Source organism: Suillus subalutaceus (genome assembly GCF_016647625.1).
Source record: "Suillus subalutaceus strain FC151 chromosome Unknown DFJ58scaffold_4, whole genome shotgun sequence".
Lineage (NCBI taxonomy): Eukaryota > Fungi > Basidiomycota > Agaricomycetes > Boletales > Suillaceae > Suillus > Suillus subalutaceus.
This window is the reverse complement of record NW_024540253.1, coordinates 591,562-607,410: the sequence shown is the minus strand read 5'-3', so window position 1 is coordinate 607,410 and position 15,849 is coordinate 591,562. Positions and strand designations below refer to the sequence as shown.

The following is a 15,849-nucleotide window of genomic DNA, read 5'->3' as shown; positions in this document are numbered from 1 at the left end:
ATGCCGAATAGAATATCTCGGAGTCTCAAAAACATTTCCAATGACGAAGATATGTTAATCTATACTAGGATAATCCCCCGTGCGCTCAGCCAATAGATTTAGTCCAGTTCTTGATGTGATGGACGACCTTACAGTCCAGTACCTGCTTCTTGACGAAGATGAGGCAGACCTTTGCAATGACGATGAAAGAGCTCAAATCCTGGCTGCTGCTATCATTGCTGGGAGCGAGGTATCACGACAAGACCGCATTGACACTCGGCACCCTCATCGTTTATATCTTTGCCGACCCCAACTACTTCCAAATCCTCGCATCGACACCCCATGGCAGGTACTATATGATAGCCAGAATGATCGAGCCTTCATCACTACAATGGGTGTGGATGCGTCCACCTTCTCTTCACTACTTACTACAGGCTTTGCTCAATGCTGGTATGAGACACCAATTCCTCGTGATGACGTCCATACACAAGGAAATCCACGGACGAATCAGCGCTCCCTTGATGCTGCGGGGGCACTTGGGCTTGTGCTGCATTATCTCAGCTCCACTATGCATGCTATCAGCCTACAGCAGATCTTCGCTATCATACCCAGTACTGTCACTCAATATCTCAGCTTCAGCCTCGAGCTTCTGCTATCCACCCTTCGCACCATCCCGGATGCCAAAATTCAATGGCCAGGAGGCCTAGATTTCGAGCGCTGCAGTGAACTTGTTGTAGCACGTCACGGGAGACTGAGAGGAGCATTTGGCAGTATCGATGGCCTCAAATTACCTGTGCAAACGTCTGATGACGTTGACATTGAGAATGCAACGTTTAATGGGTGGCTCTCGGAGCACTTTATCAGTTCTGTATTAGCCTTTTCGGCTGAAGGTAAGTTCAATGCGGACTCGCTATAGTCCTGGTTAACCATGTTACAGGGGTGATTATTGCTGCCCGGTTGAATGCCCCGGGCAGTTGGCATGACTCACGTGTCGCTCATCAAATCTATGCCTCCCTTCGAAACGATACTCCCCCAGGTTATTATGTTGTTGCCGACACGGCGTTCTCGCATGGCAGTAATAACATCCAGGGCCGAATCCATGCACCACTCAAACAAGGCCAGCGTATTCAAGGCTCACTTGCTGAGATTGACGAACAGATGGCATTCAATCGTGAACTTCTTTCCTACCGGCAGACTGCTGAATGGGGCATGCGTGGCCTTCAAGGCGCTTTTGGAAGATTGCGTGTACCGCTCAAAATCGGCGACAAAGACTCCCAAGGCAATCTCATTGAGATTTGTGTGCGATTGCACAATCTGCGTGCAATACGTGTCGGTATCAATCAAATACGGACGGTGTACCTCAAACATTGGCAGGAGACGGATGATGATATTGCAGTCTGGAGAGATTTTGAGAACATGTTGTTTTCGGAGCAGAGGCAGAAAGATCGAGTAGCGCGTTTCCATGTCACGCTAGAGTATGAGTAAAGAGCTGGTGACTTCTATGTATCTATCCATATAAGCTGCGTGAGTGCCTTCAGCGGAAAGAGCAAGAAATGAGACTGTAAATAAGCTGCGCGAGTGCCTTTAGCAGAAAAAGCAAGAAATGAGACTGTAAGTAAGCTGCGCGAGTGCCTTTAGCAGAGGAAGCAAGAAACAAGACTGTATGTAAGCTGCGTGAGTGCCTTAAGCAGAGGAATCAAGAAACAAGACCATAAGTAAGCTGTGCGAGTGCCTTTAGCAGAGGAAGCAAGAAACGAGACCTTAAGTAAGCTGCGCGAGTGCCTTTAGCAGAGGAAGCAAGAAACGAGACCTTAAGTAAGCTGCGCGAGTGCCTTTAGCAGAGGAAGCAAGAAACGAGACCATAACTAAGCTGCACGAGTACCTTCAGCAATTACACCTCTGGAGTTTGACGAGCTGACTTGCACTCTGGCAGGTCATCTGCATCTGCCATGGCCTCACTCTTGAGGTCTGTGCACACCTGGGTCTCTTGCCAATTAGAGTGAACGACCATGGAATTGCGTGGTGGTCCTGCGCCACGTGAACGGGGTCTGGATGCCCAGCGACGGAAGGCAAGGCGAGGAGAAGGAGTGGAATTGAAAGGAGGGGGAGTAGGATGGGTGTATTGAGGAGAAGATGGAGGGTGGTCCGAAGCGTCAGATGCCGGGGTGTCTGGATCACTGTGCCAGATGACGCTTTGGCCACCATCAGGGTAATATGTGTAATCCGCCTGTTTGGGTTTGGGTCTGCGCTGGTGATGAGTCTTGTGAGCGGCTTTTTTGGGAGGAGGCTGGTGCATCTGTATCATCTCCAGACGAAGCTGGGTAAGGTCACGCTCGCGTTCAGCATCAAATAGTCTTGATTGCAAGTCAAACAGTTGGGTCCGCAATTTCTCCGTGACTGCATTTGCATCACGCAGCTGCTGCCCCTGGGAAAGCAACTGCGTGTTTGCAAGAGACCTAGTGGCGCGATCCTCATCCCGAGCTTGCTGAACAGCAGGGTCAAAGGCCCCACTGATGCGAGAAAGCAACTCGGAAGCTGCTGCACCTCGGCGACGTGGCATAGGTGTATCTGTCCGAGTGGCGCGAGTGACTGCAGTGTGTTCAAGAGGTGACATACTTCGCACCTTGACGTTTTGTTCGTTACAATTCAACTCGTCGTCGTGGGCATCGTAGTCCGAGTCATTTAGGTCACGGGTACCAGCACGCTCGTTGATGCGCGCATCGAGCTCATGGGCATGAGTGACGTCGGGGGGACAAACTCCATCACCGGTGGGCTTCGTGGTCTTCACAAACTGAGGTCAAAGTGTGAGATGGATGTCGTAGAATAGAGCATGACTTACCTGCTTGAATTTAGTTTCAAAGCAATGTGGCTTTACGGTGAGGGCGGCCATTAAGGCCTGCCCACTGCGTGAACTTCGAGTGTATCAGTTGCCACCCTTTCTGGCCCAGAGGAAGTTCATCTTCGACAAGGTCAAGAAGAACTTTGACATCAGCCGTGCTGTAATTGTTAGAGCCGTTGGGCCGACCACGTTTCGCCCTTGAATCATCTTCATCATCCTCAATAGCACGTGCGTGCTTTTGAGGGCGGTCAGCAATGTCCAGGTTAGTGTTCTCCTTATCCTTTCCCCTGCTTTTATTAGTTCTAGTCTTGCGACGTGCCCTGCCAATTTTGATGGCAGGTGCATATCCACGAGACCCGGCAATGACCAAGGGGTCACGAAGCTCCATATCCAGTGAGTCAGGGAGTGGGATAAGAGCAGGCTCGCGGTGTGCGCTAGGTGGCAGGAGGTGGGACCCAGATGGTGAGGGTGGTGGCGACGAGCAAGGTTGGGAGAAGTTCGCAGGAGTTGTGAGTCCATACATGGATGGCGCTGCTGCATGTCCCTACAAGGTGATAAGTACGTGTTGTGAAGGTCAAAGAATGATTGAAACTTACGCCATAAGCCTGGGACATGTATCTGTCTTCAGACCGCTGCACTCGAGTCACAGCCTGCGCAATCCCAGGATGGGGTCGCCAAACACCTAAGAGATCGCGCACATATGCATTGCCTGCATCATCATAGCGCAACTCGGGAATTGTTTGGCTAGCAGGGACAGTCATAGATTGGGAAAGGCGAATATCAGACATTGGAGGGACTGAATGTTTAGGTACTGACCTTGTGGCTACTGATACACGAACTTTATATGATACAAGTCTTTGTTGAGCCGTCGGGCACGAGGGGTGGGGATATTCATTGTAAAAAAATAACTCATGGGCCCTGCACTGGTAACAGTGCAACCCGAGCGCGCATAGGCGAAATGGATGGACTGTAAGCATGGCAAGTGCATATTGAATGAAATTTTCATTGACAGAGGGTGAGGATTGGTTGGAGACAGATGCTAGGATGTGTTACGAACTAGGATGGTTCTGACGTATGGCTACTCGGTAAGAGTAATCGGCCAAGGTCGGTTCAAGGCTTCGGCGTATACCGAAGTTTCAAGGTTTCTTAAGACAAGGCAAGGAGAGTGTCCTCGACTTGAATCACGTTCAATACAACTTAAGATTGGAGGTCTTAAGCGAAGGAAGTTCCAGGTAAAACCTAGTAAGATTAAAGTAAAGAACTACATAGTACAGGACGAGTTTATATAGTGAATGGTAACGACTTTAGGGCCAGTACGATGAGTCAGAGATAAGACGAGTCAGAGATAAGACGAGTCAGAGATAAGACGAGTCAGAGATAAGACGAGTCAGAGGTAAGACGAGTCAACGATAACAAGAATAGATCATCTAGCGACGGCAAGATGCGATCGTGATGTAATACAATGATGTAAGAGAAAGAAATGAATAGGGGCGTAATGAATAGGGGCGTACTGGACTGTAACAGGATGGATTGGGGAAGATTGGAGGCACCGGAGGCAGACTGGTCAGGTAGGAGCTTCATTACCGCGCATGGATGATCGAGTATGTCGTACTGGTCACTGGGTATCATCTAAATAGAGCCGGGAGAAAGAGACATTAGCATACTTGGCGAAAGGTTGAAAACGTAGCTTGGTATCAGTGCGCAAGGTGTTGTGTTGCATGGCATGCATGTCGAGCAAGGCGGATTATGTCAGCGGATATCGCTGGCGTTAGTGGCCGAAAATGGAAGGATGTCGTTTATTTTAGTCTGCAAAAATCTATTGGATGACTTTCCGTAGGCTCGAAAAATTCTGATTATTGGGGGGGGGGGGGGGTACCCCCCCCCAATAGATTCAGGTTTATAAGAGGGGGGTAGGTGACACATGTGTGCAAATTGTGTCGAAATGAACAGCGGCATCGCGGCACACCTGCCTAATACGGTCAAATTTATGATATGATATTCTAATCAGAATTTTTCGAGCCTACGGAAAGTCATCCAATAGATTTTTGCAGACTAAAATAAACGACATCCTTCCATTTTCGGCCACTAACGCCAGCGATATCCGCTGACATAATCCGCCTTGCTCGACATGCATGCCATGCAACACAACACCTTGCGCACTGATACCAAGCTACGTTTTCAACCTTTCGCCAAGTATGCTAATGTCTCTTTCTCCCGGCTCTATTTAGATGATACCCAGTGACCAGTACGACATACTCGATCATCCATGCGCGGTAATGAAGCTCCTACCTGACCAGTCTGCCTCCGGTGCCTCCAATCTTCCCCAATCCATCCTGTTACAGTCCAGTACGCCCCTATTCATTACGCCCCTATTCATTTCTTTCTCTTACATCATTGTATTACATCACGATCGCATCTTGCCGTCGCTAGATGATCTATTCTTGTTATCGTTGACTCGTCTTACCTCTGACTCGTCTTATCTCTGACTCGTCTTATCTCTGACTCGTCTTATCTCTGACTCGTCTTATCTCTGACTCATCGTACTGGCCCTAAAGTCGTTACCATTCACTATATAAACTCGTCCTGTACTATGTAGTTCTTTACTTTAATCTTACTAGGTTTTACCTGGAACTTCCTTCGCTTAAGACCTCCAATCTTAAGTTGTATTGAACGTGATTCAAGTCGAGGACACTCTCCTTGCCTTGTCTTAAGAAACCTTGAAACTTCGGTATACGCCGAAGCCTTGAACCGACCTTGGCCGATTACTCTTACCGAGTAGCCATACGTCAGAACCATCCTAGTTCGTAACACATCCTAGCATCTGTCTCCAACCAATCCTCACCCTCTGTCAATGAAAATTTCATTCAATATGCACTTGCCATGCTTACAGTCCATCCATTTCGCCTATGCGCGCTCGGGTTGCACTGTTACCAGTGCAGGGCCCATGAGTTATTTTTTTACAATGAATATCCCCACCCCTCGTGCCCGACGGCTCAACAAAGACTTGTATCATATAAAGTTCGTGTATCAGTAGCCACAAGGTCAGTACCTAAACATTCAGTCCCTCCAATGTCTGATATTCGCCTTTCCCAATCTATGACTGTCCCTGCTAGCCAAACAATTCCCGAGTTGCGCTATGATGATGCAGGCAATGCATATGTGCGCGATCTCTTAGGTGTTTGGCGACCCCATCCTGGGATTGCGCAGGCTGTGACTCGAGTGCAGCGGTCTGAAGACAGATACATGTCCCAGGCTTATGGCGTAAGTTTCAATCATTCTTTGACCTTCACAACACGTACTTATCACCTTGTAGGGACATGCAGCAGCGCCATCCATGTATGGACTCACAACTCCTGCGAACTTCTCCCAACCTTGCTCGTCGCCACCACCCTCACCATCTGGGTCCCACCTCCTGCCACCTAGCGCACACCGCGAGCCTGCTCTTATCCCACTCCCTGACTCACTGGATATGGAGCTTCGTGACCCCTTGGTCATTGCCGGGTCTCGTGGATATGCACCTGCCATCAAAATTGGCAGGGCACGTCGCAAGACTAGAACTAATAAAAGCAGGGGAAAGGATAAGGAGAACACTAACCTGGACATTGCTGACCGCCCTCAAAAGCACGCACGTGCTATTGAGGATGATGAAGATGATTCAAGGGCGAAACGTGGTCGGCCCAACGGCTCTAACAATTACAGCACGGCTGATGTCAAAGTTCTTCTTGACCTTGTCGAAGATGAACTTCCTCTGGGCCAGAAAGGGTGGCAACTGATACACTCGAAGTTCACGCAGTGGGCAGGCCTTAATGGCCGCCCTCACCGTAAAGCCACATTGCTTGAAACTAAATTCAAGCAGGTAAGTCATGCTCTATTCTACGACATCCATCTCACACTTTGACCTCAGTTTGTGAAGACCACGAAGCCCACCGGTGATGGAGTTTGTCCCCCCGACGTCACTCATGCCCATGAGCTCGATGCGCGCATCAACGAGCGTGCTGGTACCCGTGACCTAAATGACTCGGACTACGATGCCCACGACGACGAGTTGAATTGTAACGAACAAAACGTCAAGGTGCGAAGTATGTCACCTCTTGAACACACTGCAGTCACTCGCGCCACTCGGACAGATACACCTATGCCACGTCGCCGAGGTGCAGCAGCTTCCGAGTTGCTTTCTCGCATCAGTGGGGCCTTTGACCCTGCTGTTCAGCAAGCTCGGGATGAGGATCGCGCCACTAGGTCTCTTGCAAACACGCAGTTGCTTTCCCAGGGGCAGCAGCTGCGTGATGCAAATGCAGTCACGGAGAAATTGCGGACCCAACTGTTTGACTTGCAATCAAGACTATTTGATGCTGAACGCGAGCGTGACCTTACCCAGCTTCGTCTGGAGATGATACAGATGCACCAGCCTCCTCCCAAAAAAGCCGCTCACAAGACTCATCACCAGCGCAGACCCAAACCCAAACAGGCGGATTACACATATTACCCTGATGGTGGCCAAAGCGTCATCTGGCACAGTGATCCAGACACCCCGGCATCTGACGCTTCGGACCACCCTCCATCTTCTCCTCAATACACCCATCCTACTCCCCCTCCTTTCAATTCCACTCCTTCTCCTCGCCTTGCCTTCCGTCGCTGGGCATCCAGACCCCGTTCACGTGGCGCAGGACCACCACGCAATTCCATGGTCGTTCACTCTAATTGGCAAGAGACCCAGGTGTGCACAGACCTCAAGAGTGAGGCCATGGCAGATGCAGATGACCTGCCAGAGTGCAAGTCAGCTCGTCAAACTCCAGAGGTGTAATTGCTGAAGGTACTCGTGCAGCTTAGTTATGGTCTCGTTTCTTGCTTCCTCTGCTAAAGGCACTCGCGCAGCTTACTTAAGGTCTCGTTTCTTGCTTCCTCTGCTAAAGGCACTCGCGCAGCTTACTTAAGGTCTCGTTTCTTGCTTCCTCTGCTAAAGGCACTCGCACAGCTTACTTATGGTCTTGTTTCTTGATTCCTCTGCTTAAGGCACTCACGCAGCTTACATACAGTCTTGTTTCTTGCTTCCTCTGCTAAAGGCACTCGCGCAGCTTACTTACAGTCTCATTTCTTGCTTTTTCTGCTAAAGGCACTCGCGCAGCTTATTTACAGTCTCATTTCTTGCTCTTTCCGCTGAAGGCACTCACGCAGCTTATATGGATAGATACATAGAAGTCACCAGCTCTTTACTCATACTCTAGCGTGACATGGAAACGCGCTACTTCGATCTTTCTGCCTCTGCTCCGAAAACAACATGTTCTCAAAATCTCTCCAGACTGCAATATCATCATCCGTCTCCTGCCAATGTTTGAGGTACACCGTCCGTATTTGATTGATACCGACACGTATTGCACGCAGATTGTGCAATCGCACACAAATCTCAATGAGATTGCCTTGGGAGTCTTTGTCGCCGATTTTGAGCGGTACACGCAATCTTCCAAAAGCGCCTTGAAGGCCACGCATGCCCCATTCAGCAGTCTGCCGGTAGGAAAGAAGTTCACGATTGAATGCCATCTGTTCGTCAATCTCAGCAAGTGAGCCTTGAATACGCTGGCCTTGTTTGAGTGGTGCATGGATTCGGCCCTGGATGTTATTACTGCCATGCGAGAACGCCGTGTCGGCAACAACATAATAACCTGGGGGAGTATCGTTTCGAAGGGAGGCATAGATTTGATGAGCGACACGTGAGTCATGCCAACTGCCCGGGGCATTCAACCGGGCAGCAATAATCACCCCTGTAACATGGTTAACCAGGACTATAGCGAGTCCGCATTGAACTTACCTTCAGCCGAAAAGGCTAATACAGAACTGATAAAGTGCTCCGAGAGCCACCCATTAAACGTTGCATTCTCAATGTCAACGTCATCAGACGTTTGCACAGGTAATTTGAGGCCATCGATACTGCCAAATGCTCCTCTCAGTCTCCCGTGACGTGCTACAACAAGTTCACTGCAGCGCTCGAAATCTAGGCCTCCTGGCCATTGAATTTTGGCATCCGGGATGGTGCGAAGGGTGGATAGCAGAAGCTCGAGGCTGAAGCTGAGATATTGAGTGACAGTACTGGGTATGATAGCGAAGATCTGCTGTAGGCTGATAGCATGCATAGTGGAGCTGAGATAATGCAGCACAAGCCCAAGTGCCCCCGCAGCATCAAGGGAGCGCTGATTCGTCCGTGGATTTCCTTGTGTATGGACGTCATCACGAGGAATTGGTGTCTCATACCAGCATTGAGCAAAGCCTGTAGTAAGTAGTGAAGAGAAGGTGGACGCATCCACACCCATTGTAGTGATGAAGGCTCGATCATTCTGGCTATCATATAGTACCTGCCATGGGGTGTCGATGCGAGGATTTGGAAGTAGTTGGGGTCGGCAAAGATATAAACGATGAGGGTGCCGAGTGTCAATGCGGTCTTGTCGTGATACCTCGCTCCCAGCAATGATAGCAGCAGCCAGGATTTGAGCTCTTTCATCGTCATTGCAAAGGTCTGCCTCATCTTCGTCAAGAAGCAGGTACTGGACTGTAAGGTCGTCCATCACATCAAGAACTGGACTAAATCTATTGGCTGAGCGCACGGGGGATTATCCTAGTATAGATTAACATATCTTCGTCATTGGAAATGTTTTTGAGACTCCGAGATATTCTATTCGGCATTATTTTGCCCATGGAAAGTCATCCAGTATCAACCTTATTGTGTATCCGAGCACAACGACTTCAATTTGAACTACAATCACAACCTAACCTATCAACCTGATCATGTCCCAACGCCTTGCAAACAAAGTAATGTAGATAGCTACCTTGAAATCGGGTATACTGCTGACAGAAAGTTTGAATCTAGGTTGCCCTCATCACCGGAGCCGGCTCGTGAGTCTGCTCGAGCAGATCGCGTTGTCTGATCTTGATGAGATTACAGTGGCATCGGTCTTGAGTCATCCCTCCTCTTCGCTCAGGAAGGCGCCAACGTTTTGTTGGTCGACATCAATCTAGCAGGTGCACAGAAAGGTGCTGCACTTATCAAGGAACGCTTCCCAAACGTCAAAGCACTGGCCGTTCACGCTGATGTCGGGAAGGAAGATGACATCAAAGGAGCGGTTGATCTTGCCGTTTCAGAATTTGGTAGATTGGATGTGATGGTAAGATTCATATCTTACGATTATCCGTACGATGTTTCAACTAGTCTCGATAAATCCGCAGTTCAACAATGCGGGTATCATGCACCCAGCAGACGATCACGCCCTCAACACAGAGGAGAAGATCTGGGATCTGACAATGCAAATCAACGTAAAGGGTGTCTGGTGGGGCTGCAAGTATGCTATTATGGCCATGCGGCAAAATCCTATCGACGAGGAGAAAGGCCTCCGTGTTGGGGGCTCCATCATCAACACTGCAAGCTTTGTCGCGCTCATGGGCGCCGCAACCCCACAGTTAGCATGTACGTGAACACACTGCATCTTTTTGGAGACGATTCACCGTGTTCTTCAGATACTGCGTCCAAGGTAAGTATAAAGTCGTTCGCCGAGATACGTTAGTTTAAAAGAACATCAGGGTGCTGTGTTGTCCATGACACGAGAGCTCGCGATGGTGCATGCGAGAGAAGGAATTCGGCTGAACTCCCTATGCCCGTAAGTTGAAGTGAAACTTGCATTGCCGCGTACTAACCTTAATGCTGACAGCGGACCGCTGAAGACGCGTCAGTGCATAATAACCACACAGAAATCGATGTTTGCTGATGTATCATGTTTTGAAGCTCTTTTGATGGATTTCCTCAACACGTCGGAAAAGAAAGAGCGCCGGCTTGTTCATCTCCCTATGGGTCGGTTCGGTGAGGCCGTGGAACTCGCCAAGGCTGCACTGTTCTGTACGTTTTTACTTGGGTGTCACTATCTGGCTGATCTGATTTCACCGTCGCATACGCAGTGGCAAGCGATGACAGCAGTTATATGACTGTATGTTTCTTTTCAATTAGTGTGACATGCTTGTTGAACGCCATGTCAACAGGGCACGGATTTCAAGGTCGACGGAGGCCTCACCTCATGCTATGTTACCCCTGTCGGAGAACCAACCCTCCAGCCTCCTGCTAGTCTCATTTGAAGGGTAAACCAACCGTGATAAACATGCAACCTGACAGTGTAAACCGGTTTCATTATTGGTTGACATGAATGGTAGAGATGGAAATACCCATGTATAATACAAGACGATAATGAACTATGAACAGCCCAGAACCTCCACAGGCCAGAAATAAAAGAACCGATGAGGTCTGGCAAGGCAGGAGATACAGAAATTCGAGGACGATAGATATGTGACTAGGATCCTGTCATTGATCAAATTAACTGGCCTTCTTTTCTGCAAGGCGTCTCTTGTCGCCTTCTGCCTTTCTCATCTTGGCGATCTCAACGCCTATATCGTTTTGCAGCTGCTTGTGCAGGGCGGGACGATATCCGATCATGAACATCAATTCCAAGTGCACAAAGAAAGGAGCGAGTACAAGGGCTAGAAAGGATTGTTAGCGACCAACCTACGGATTAAATACTTGATCGATGAACCTACCACCAACAATGTTGTCCAGAAGGGCTGGAGCACGACCCTCAGCAAGTCCATGTCCAAGGAACTGTGCAATCCATGAAATGATTTGAACAATAATTGCGTCTCGAATACCATCAGGGCGGTGTGCGTGAGCTGTTGCTGTCAGTAATGACACCAGCATTTGCGGCGCGTACAACAACTGGGACCGGTGTCAGATGGCGCTACAGATGCGATCCATGGGGTGAGAGACTGACCGCAGCAAACGGTTCAAGAATGAGGTAATATACAATGTAGATGGCAGTGACCACCGCGGGCGTGTTCAAATCGAATAAGAGGTACTCATTGAACGTATAGCGAAACTCTGGCAAAAACGTGGGAGTTTGGATGCGAGTAGCCAACAGTAGTGAACTCCTGGATCGGACAAATGTGGTACATGATCCATACTCTACGCGGTGAGAGAACGACGCACCACAGAATAGCTGGGACCCCCGAAGATGTGAATGAGGATATTGACTGGATTGGAATGGTAGGAACCGTAGAACGCAAGCTGTTGAGACGAATGACACGTAAAAAGTGGATGAGACCCATGTACATTGATACGCACCTGTTTGCGAACGTCGAACAAGGAGAGAGTCATGATGGTGGTGGTTTGTCAAGAAGTACTGATTTGAAACTGAATATTGACCCCTGGAACGTTTTTAAATAAAACACTCACAAGTAACGAATCATATTCCAACGGAACGTGACCCTGCCGGCGGCAGGCACCGAACAGGATACTATCAATTGACAACTTCCTCGGTTTTTTCCAATGTAATGCTGCCCGACTTTTTGTACATGACAGCGAGAGATTCACCTTCACCGGTCAATCGAACTGGCAGAATTCAAGAAGGTTTTGACGAACTCGGCCTTGAGCAGGTTACTACATTACACTGCCCGAAGTTTCCTATTTCAGATATCGACCAATTCACCGCCGATCACGTGCTTCTACCACGTCCGCAATTGCTTCCACTTGAGCCACGACATCGTCATCTCCCACCATGGTCCGCTCAACAATAATAGTCCGCGCATCAGATGCTTTGCCAATGGCAGCAACTGTGGATGATGAACAGGTCAGCTTCCTCACTCATCTCAATTACTCAGGAGGTTTATTTACCCTAATAGACCGAGCAGGCTCTTCAGGAGCACAAGCAACAGTCGAAACTAATTTTTCGACGCATCACTCCCAACTCGGAACCGCGGTGTTCCATAGAAAGTGGGCAGTATACGCTTCAGTGAGTGTCCGTTCTCATCTCGATCTGGCTCCGCATCCTAAGCCGCCGGCTGCTATAGCTACCTCCTCGCGGATAATGTCGTGTACCTCACCATTGCGGACAAATCTTACCCGCGGAAGCTTGCTTTCTCGTATCTAGAAGAACTTTCAAAGGAATTCTCCGTATCTTACGGACCCAAGGTAGAGTCCGTACGGAAACCTTATGCCTTTGTCGGGTTTGGTGCGCGATCCTACTGCACGAATTTTTACCGAGGACTCATTCGCGCTGTATTCAGATACCTTTATGTCAAAAACAGCACGGTTATATCAGGACACACGTGCAGCTGATACAACTGGATCATCAAACTTGGACAAGTTAAACAACGAATTGCAAGACGTCACCCGAATCATGACCAAGAACATGGAGGAGCTTTTGTGGAGGGGGGACTCGTTAGACAGTGAGTGTGGAGATTCTCTGGGTTCTTCTTTTTAATGCCTTGACACTTTACAGGGATGTCGCATCTGTCAACTTCCTTGCGTTCTGAATCGGACAGGTACCGCAAGGCAGCAAGAAACATAAACATACAGGCGCTCATACGACAATATGCACCATTTGGTGCTGTGGCACTTATCCTTATCATCGTGTTGTGGTGGCGGTTCTCATGACCTGTCCTTCCGCGAAGAATTGGACATCTTTCACCCAGGCAAAGTAATCTATTACCTTTTGCATGACTTTTGTAATATTGCTGTCTTCCATCGGACCAGTATATCATATCTTCTGTTGCCATCTGAATCCTCGGATTCACAGCAAGTGCCACCCCCTTGCCCCTTCGCATTGCTGGTCAAGTACGATGAGAACGGGTCATAATTGATATTGACGTCAATTCACACGATCTCCTCGTTCGTACCCTTCTACACCATCAGTACTATCCTAACATAAGTTGCTGAAAGTATCGGATAGTGTCAATGATGAACCGCATCACGCTACTCATCTCCCTCTGAAGGATATTGTCTTCCATGTCGCAAAGTGACTGAATGCTCTACAGGAGTGAATTTTTTGGGAGCAATGTTCAATCTGCAAGCAATAGTTGTCATCTCCGTCGTGGGGAAATTAATGGCACATTGCCATTTTTTTCGGCGGAGATTCGTGACGATCAGAAGCATCACCGGTTTTCAGCTTTTCCGCAAGATCGTTTGACCACATGGAACTTAATTCGCCGCGACAGCTCGGTGACATGTACCGTCATTTCCAGTCGACTGGTTGTCTCCTTTCATTTCCAGCAATATGTCTATAAATTGAACAAAAATCTCGACATGACCATGAAGAGGCTTGGACGCCGAACTAAATAGTTGTGAGTTGCCCCCTTCCGTAAAAATGGAGGTACTTACCCCTGCACAGTTACAGTCTTACGGAAAAGGAAGTCAAGTGCTTCCTAGGAGCCGCGTTTCCAGGCAAACTCGCAGCCATCGGTGCATCGCTAAATCCTTCCGGGAAGTCGACCACTATTTTCAGAGTACCGTGAGGAGTTGTATGACATTACCGAGTGGTGCTATCCGCTTACCGGCCGCTTCCTCTCGCAGCTCGAGTGTCAGAAGTTTGAAAGGGAGAATCGTTGTGTACAATGATACTCGAGAGTCCCATCTCGTGAAGCATGCGTTAATACCGCAGTTGCTGAGACCCAACTCCATCACCGCGTACTCGACTCAGCCATCGAAAGACCGCAGCTGGCATTCAGTTCGTAGGGGAAGTAACATGGTAAGAGTAAATTACCGCCTACAAACTTGCGTTGATGCCCGTAACTTGTAGTGAAAATACCATGCTTGGTTCACGTTGTGATCTTTATCAACTCAGGACAACTCGCGAAAGATCTGCTCGAATAGCGCAGCAACTATACTGCGAAATTCGAATTGCTTCCGCGGAACCGACCGTTGCATTTTGTAGATGATGAAAGAACTTCCTTATTTTGTCGAAATACGGCAACAGGTTTAAAGTGTACCGCCTAAAAAATTGTCGTACTATTGGCACTGGGCGAACATCATGCACCATCGACGCCAGGTGTACCGTTTCCTAAAGCGCGCTTACCCGACGAATCCCGTGATCAGTTCGCAGAACGGACGGCGCAGTGTAACTATTGTCGAGGATGAGGAAGAGCTTTATCGCAAAACTTCCAATACTGCGAACACATGTGGCACATATGCAGTGGGTTTTTCATGTATGTCTGCGTGTTTATCTTTTTCATCAGTAGGCAATGGTATTGACGGCTGGTAGTTAGTGAGGCACCTTCGTTGTTTGTACCCTGGGGTGTCATTTTATAAAGTGGGCTTGAGTTTTTTGGTCAGAAATGGTCGACGACCTGTCTGATGCAGAGAAAGGCTAGCTCACGGTCCTGCTTCTCGATCTTTCACTGCAGCTGGTTTCTTGAGGGCAGAGAGAGGCACAAATCATCGTGAAGTAGGCTGCCCAGACGCCATGTGGTTTACTAGTTGAAAATCTGAACGACATTTTATACAGGAGGTTGATACTGTAAGCCGTTATTTGCGATGCGATGGTGGAGGAAACTGACCTCCGTAGACCATTGTTTCTTCCTAGTCATGAGGCTTCGTCCCGGATCTTGACAAAAATCACAGGCTGCCCACGACCTGACCGAGGGAAATCTGATTGCACTCATAAATGAAGTGCTTTGGTAGTCCGCCGTGGTGTTGAGAAGCAGGCTATCAATACATCAAAATCCAAGCAATGACATACATGATTTGCCCTCAGAAGACGTTTATGACCCCACCAGGGATACTTCGATCCCAAAGGAGTGCTACCGGTGGCCACTTATACCCCCAGTATCATAAATCATTAATGATGGCTAGACAGATGATGCAGATCCTGACGTATACTCTGGATTCGTCGCTTCGACTCGGATAGCTAGCCAAACCAGACCTTGGCAATGCTGCATATAGCTTTCGGAGTCGAGTTCAAAAGATGAATCAATCTTACTGGAGCTTCTTCGGAAAATGTTGACGCCCTGGTACGTAGGAGGCATCTGACCCAGTCCTTCATTATGTATTATGCGTACATACACTTACGGGATTCATTCTGGCAGACTTCGTTTCTTGTTTGGGCCATAATCAGATCGATAGTTCAACACGACAAAATCGGTCTTTTATTTGTGCTCGAGAACGGTTTGCAGGCCGATCGGAGATGATCAGGTAAGTTGATCAACCCTAGATCTCAAGTTATGATGTTTCC

General features: G+C 48.6%; 5 protein-coding genes across 5 annotated transcripts; 3 read left to right on the top strand and 2 right to left on the bottom strand.

The window, feature by feature from the left end:
- Nucleotides 1–1,870: 1,870 nt before the first annotated feature.
- DFJ58DRAFT_721727 (uncharacterized protein) lies at nucleotides 1,871–3,606 on the bottom strand (the record flags this gene model as incomplete). The annotated part of the gene is made up of 4 exons (XM_041384827.1): nucleotides 1,871–2,770; nucleotides 2,819–2,882; nucleotides 2,914–3,362; nucleotides 3,415–3,606. The coding sequence occupies 4 exons, from the start codon at nucleotides 3,604–3,606 to the stop codon at nucleotides 1,871–1,873; spliced, it is 1,605 nt and encodes a 534-aa protein (XP_041250360.1).
- Nucleotides 3,607–6,200: 2,594 nt separating this feature from the next.
- Nucleotides 6,201–7,394, top strand: DFJ58DRAFT_638700 (uncharacterized protein; the record flags this gene model as incomplete). The annotated part of the gene is made up of 2 exons (XM_041381318.1): nucleotides 6,201–6,674; nucleotides 6,723–7,394. Coding segments are annotated over 2 exons (1,146 nt in total), but the record flags the coding sequence as incomplete, so codon positions are not given.
- A 2,100-nt stretch (nucleotides 7,395–9,494) lies between these two features.
- Nucleotides 9,495–11,257, top strand: DFJ58DRAFT_322508 (uncharacterized protein). The gene is made up of 10 exons (XM_041379838.1): nucleotides 9,495–9,619; nucleotides 9,678–9,703; nucleotides 9,753–9,972; nucleotides 10,034–10,271; nucleotides 10,322–10,335; nucleotides 10,385–10,461; nucleotides 10,513–10,529; nucleotides 10,587–10,697; nucleotides 10,757–10,785; nucleotides 10,838–11,257. Exons 1-10 carry the CDS (start codon nucleotides 9,596–9,598, stop codon nucleotides 10,928–10,930), a joined length of 849 nt encoding a protein of 282 aa, XP_041250358.1. The 5' UTR covers nucleotides 9,495–9,595; the 3' UTR covers nucleotides 10,931–11,257.
- Nucleotides 11,166–11,999, bottom strand: DFJ58DRAFT_650948 (uncharacterized protein; the record flags this gene model as incomplete). Its single annotated transcript, XM_041381596.1, has 5 exons — nucleotides 11,166–11,329; nucleotides 11,387–11,561; nucleotides 11,617–11,773; nucleotides 11,812–11,909; nucleotides 11,967–11,999. The coding sequence occupies 5 exons, from the start codon at nucleotides 11,997–11,999 to the stop codon at nucleotides 11,166–11,168; spliced, it is 627 nt and encodes a 208-aa protein (XP_041250357.1).
- A 287-nt stretch (nucleotides 12,000–12,286) lies between these two features.
- On the top strand, nucleotides 12,287–13,546 carry DFJ58DRAFT_758451 (Longin-like domain-containing protein). The gene is made up of 5 exons (XM_041388293.1): nucleotides 12,287–12,471; nucleotides 12,524–12,633; nucleotides 12,692–12,852; nucleotides 12,908–13,069; nucleotides 13,123–13,546. Exons 1-5 carry the CDS (start codon nucleotides 12,400–12,402, stop codon nucleotides 13,275–13,277), a joined length of 660 nt encoding a protein of 219 aa, XP_041250356.1. The 5' UTR covers nucleotides 12,287–12,399; the 3' UTR covers nucleotides 13,278–13,546.
- The last annotated feature ends 2,303 nt before the right edge of the window (nucleotides 13,547–15,849 follow it).

What these genes read in the sequence shown, in the direction of transcription:
- DFJ58DRAFT_322508 (XM_041379838.1), top strand. Translation starts at nt 9,596, where the DNA reads ATGTCCCAACGCCTTGCAAACAAA. An exon ending in CCCAACGCCTTGCAAACAAA is followed by an intron (nt 9,620 to 9,677) that starts GTAATGTAGATA and finishes GTTTGAATCTAG; the next exon opens with GTTGCCCTCATCACCGGAGC. An exon ending in TTGGTAGATTGGATGTGATG is followed by an intron (nt 9,973 to 10,033) that starts GTAAGATTCATA and finishes ATAAATCCGCAG; the next exon opens with TTCAACAATGCGGGTATCAT.
- DFJ58DRAFT_758451 (XM_041388293.1), top strand. Translation starts at nt 12,400, where the DNA reads ATGGTCCGCTCAACAATAATAGTCCGCGCATCAGATGCTTTGCCAATG. An exon ending in AGTGGGCAGTATACGCTTCA is followed by an intron (nt 12,634 to 12,691) that starts GTGAGTGTCCGT and finishes CGGCTGCTATAG; the next exon opens with CTACCTCCTCGCGGATAATG. An exon ending in GAGGGGGGACTCGTTAGACA is followed by an intron (nt 13,070 to 13,122) that starts GTGAGTGTGGAG and finishes GACACTTTACAG; the next exon opens with GGATGTCGCATCTGTCAACT.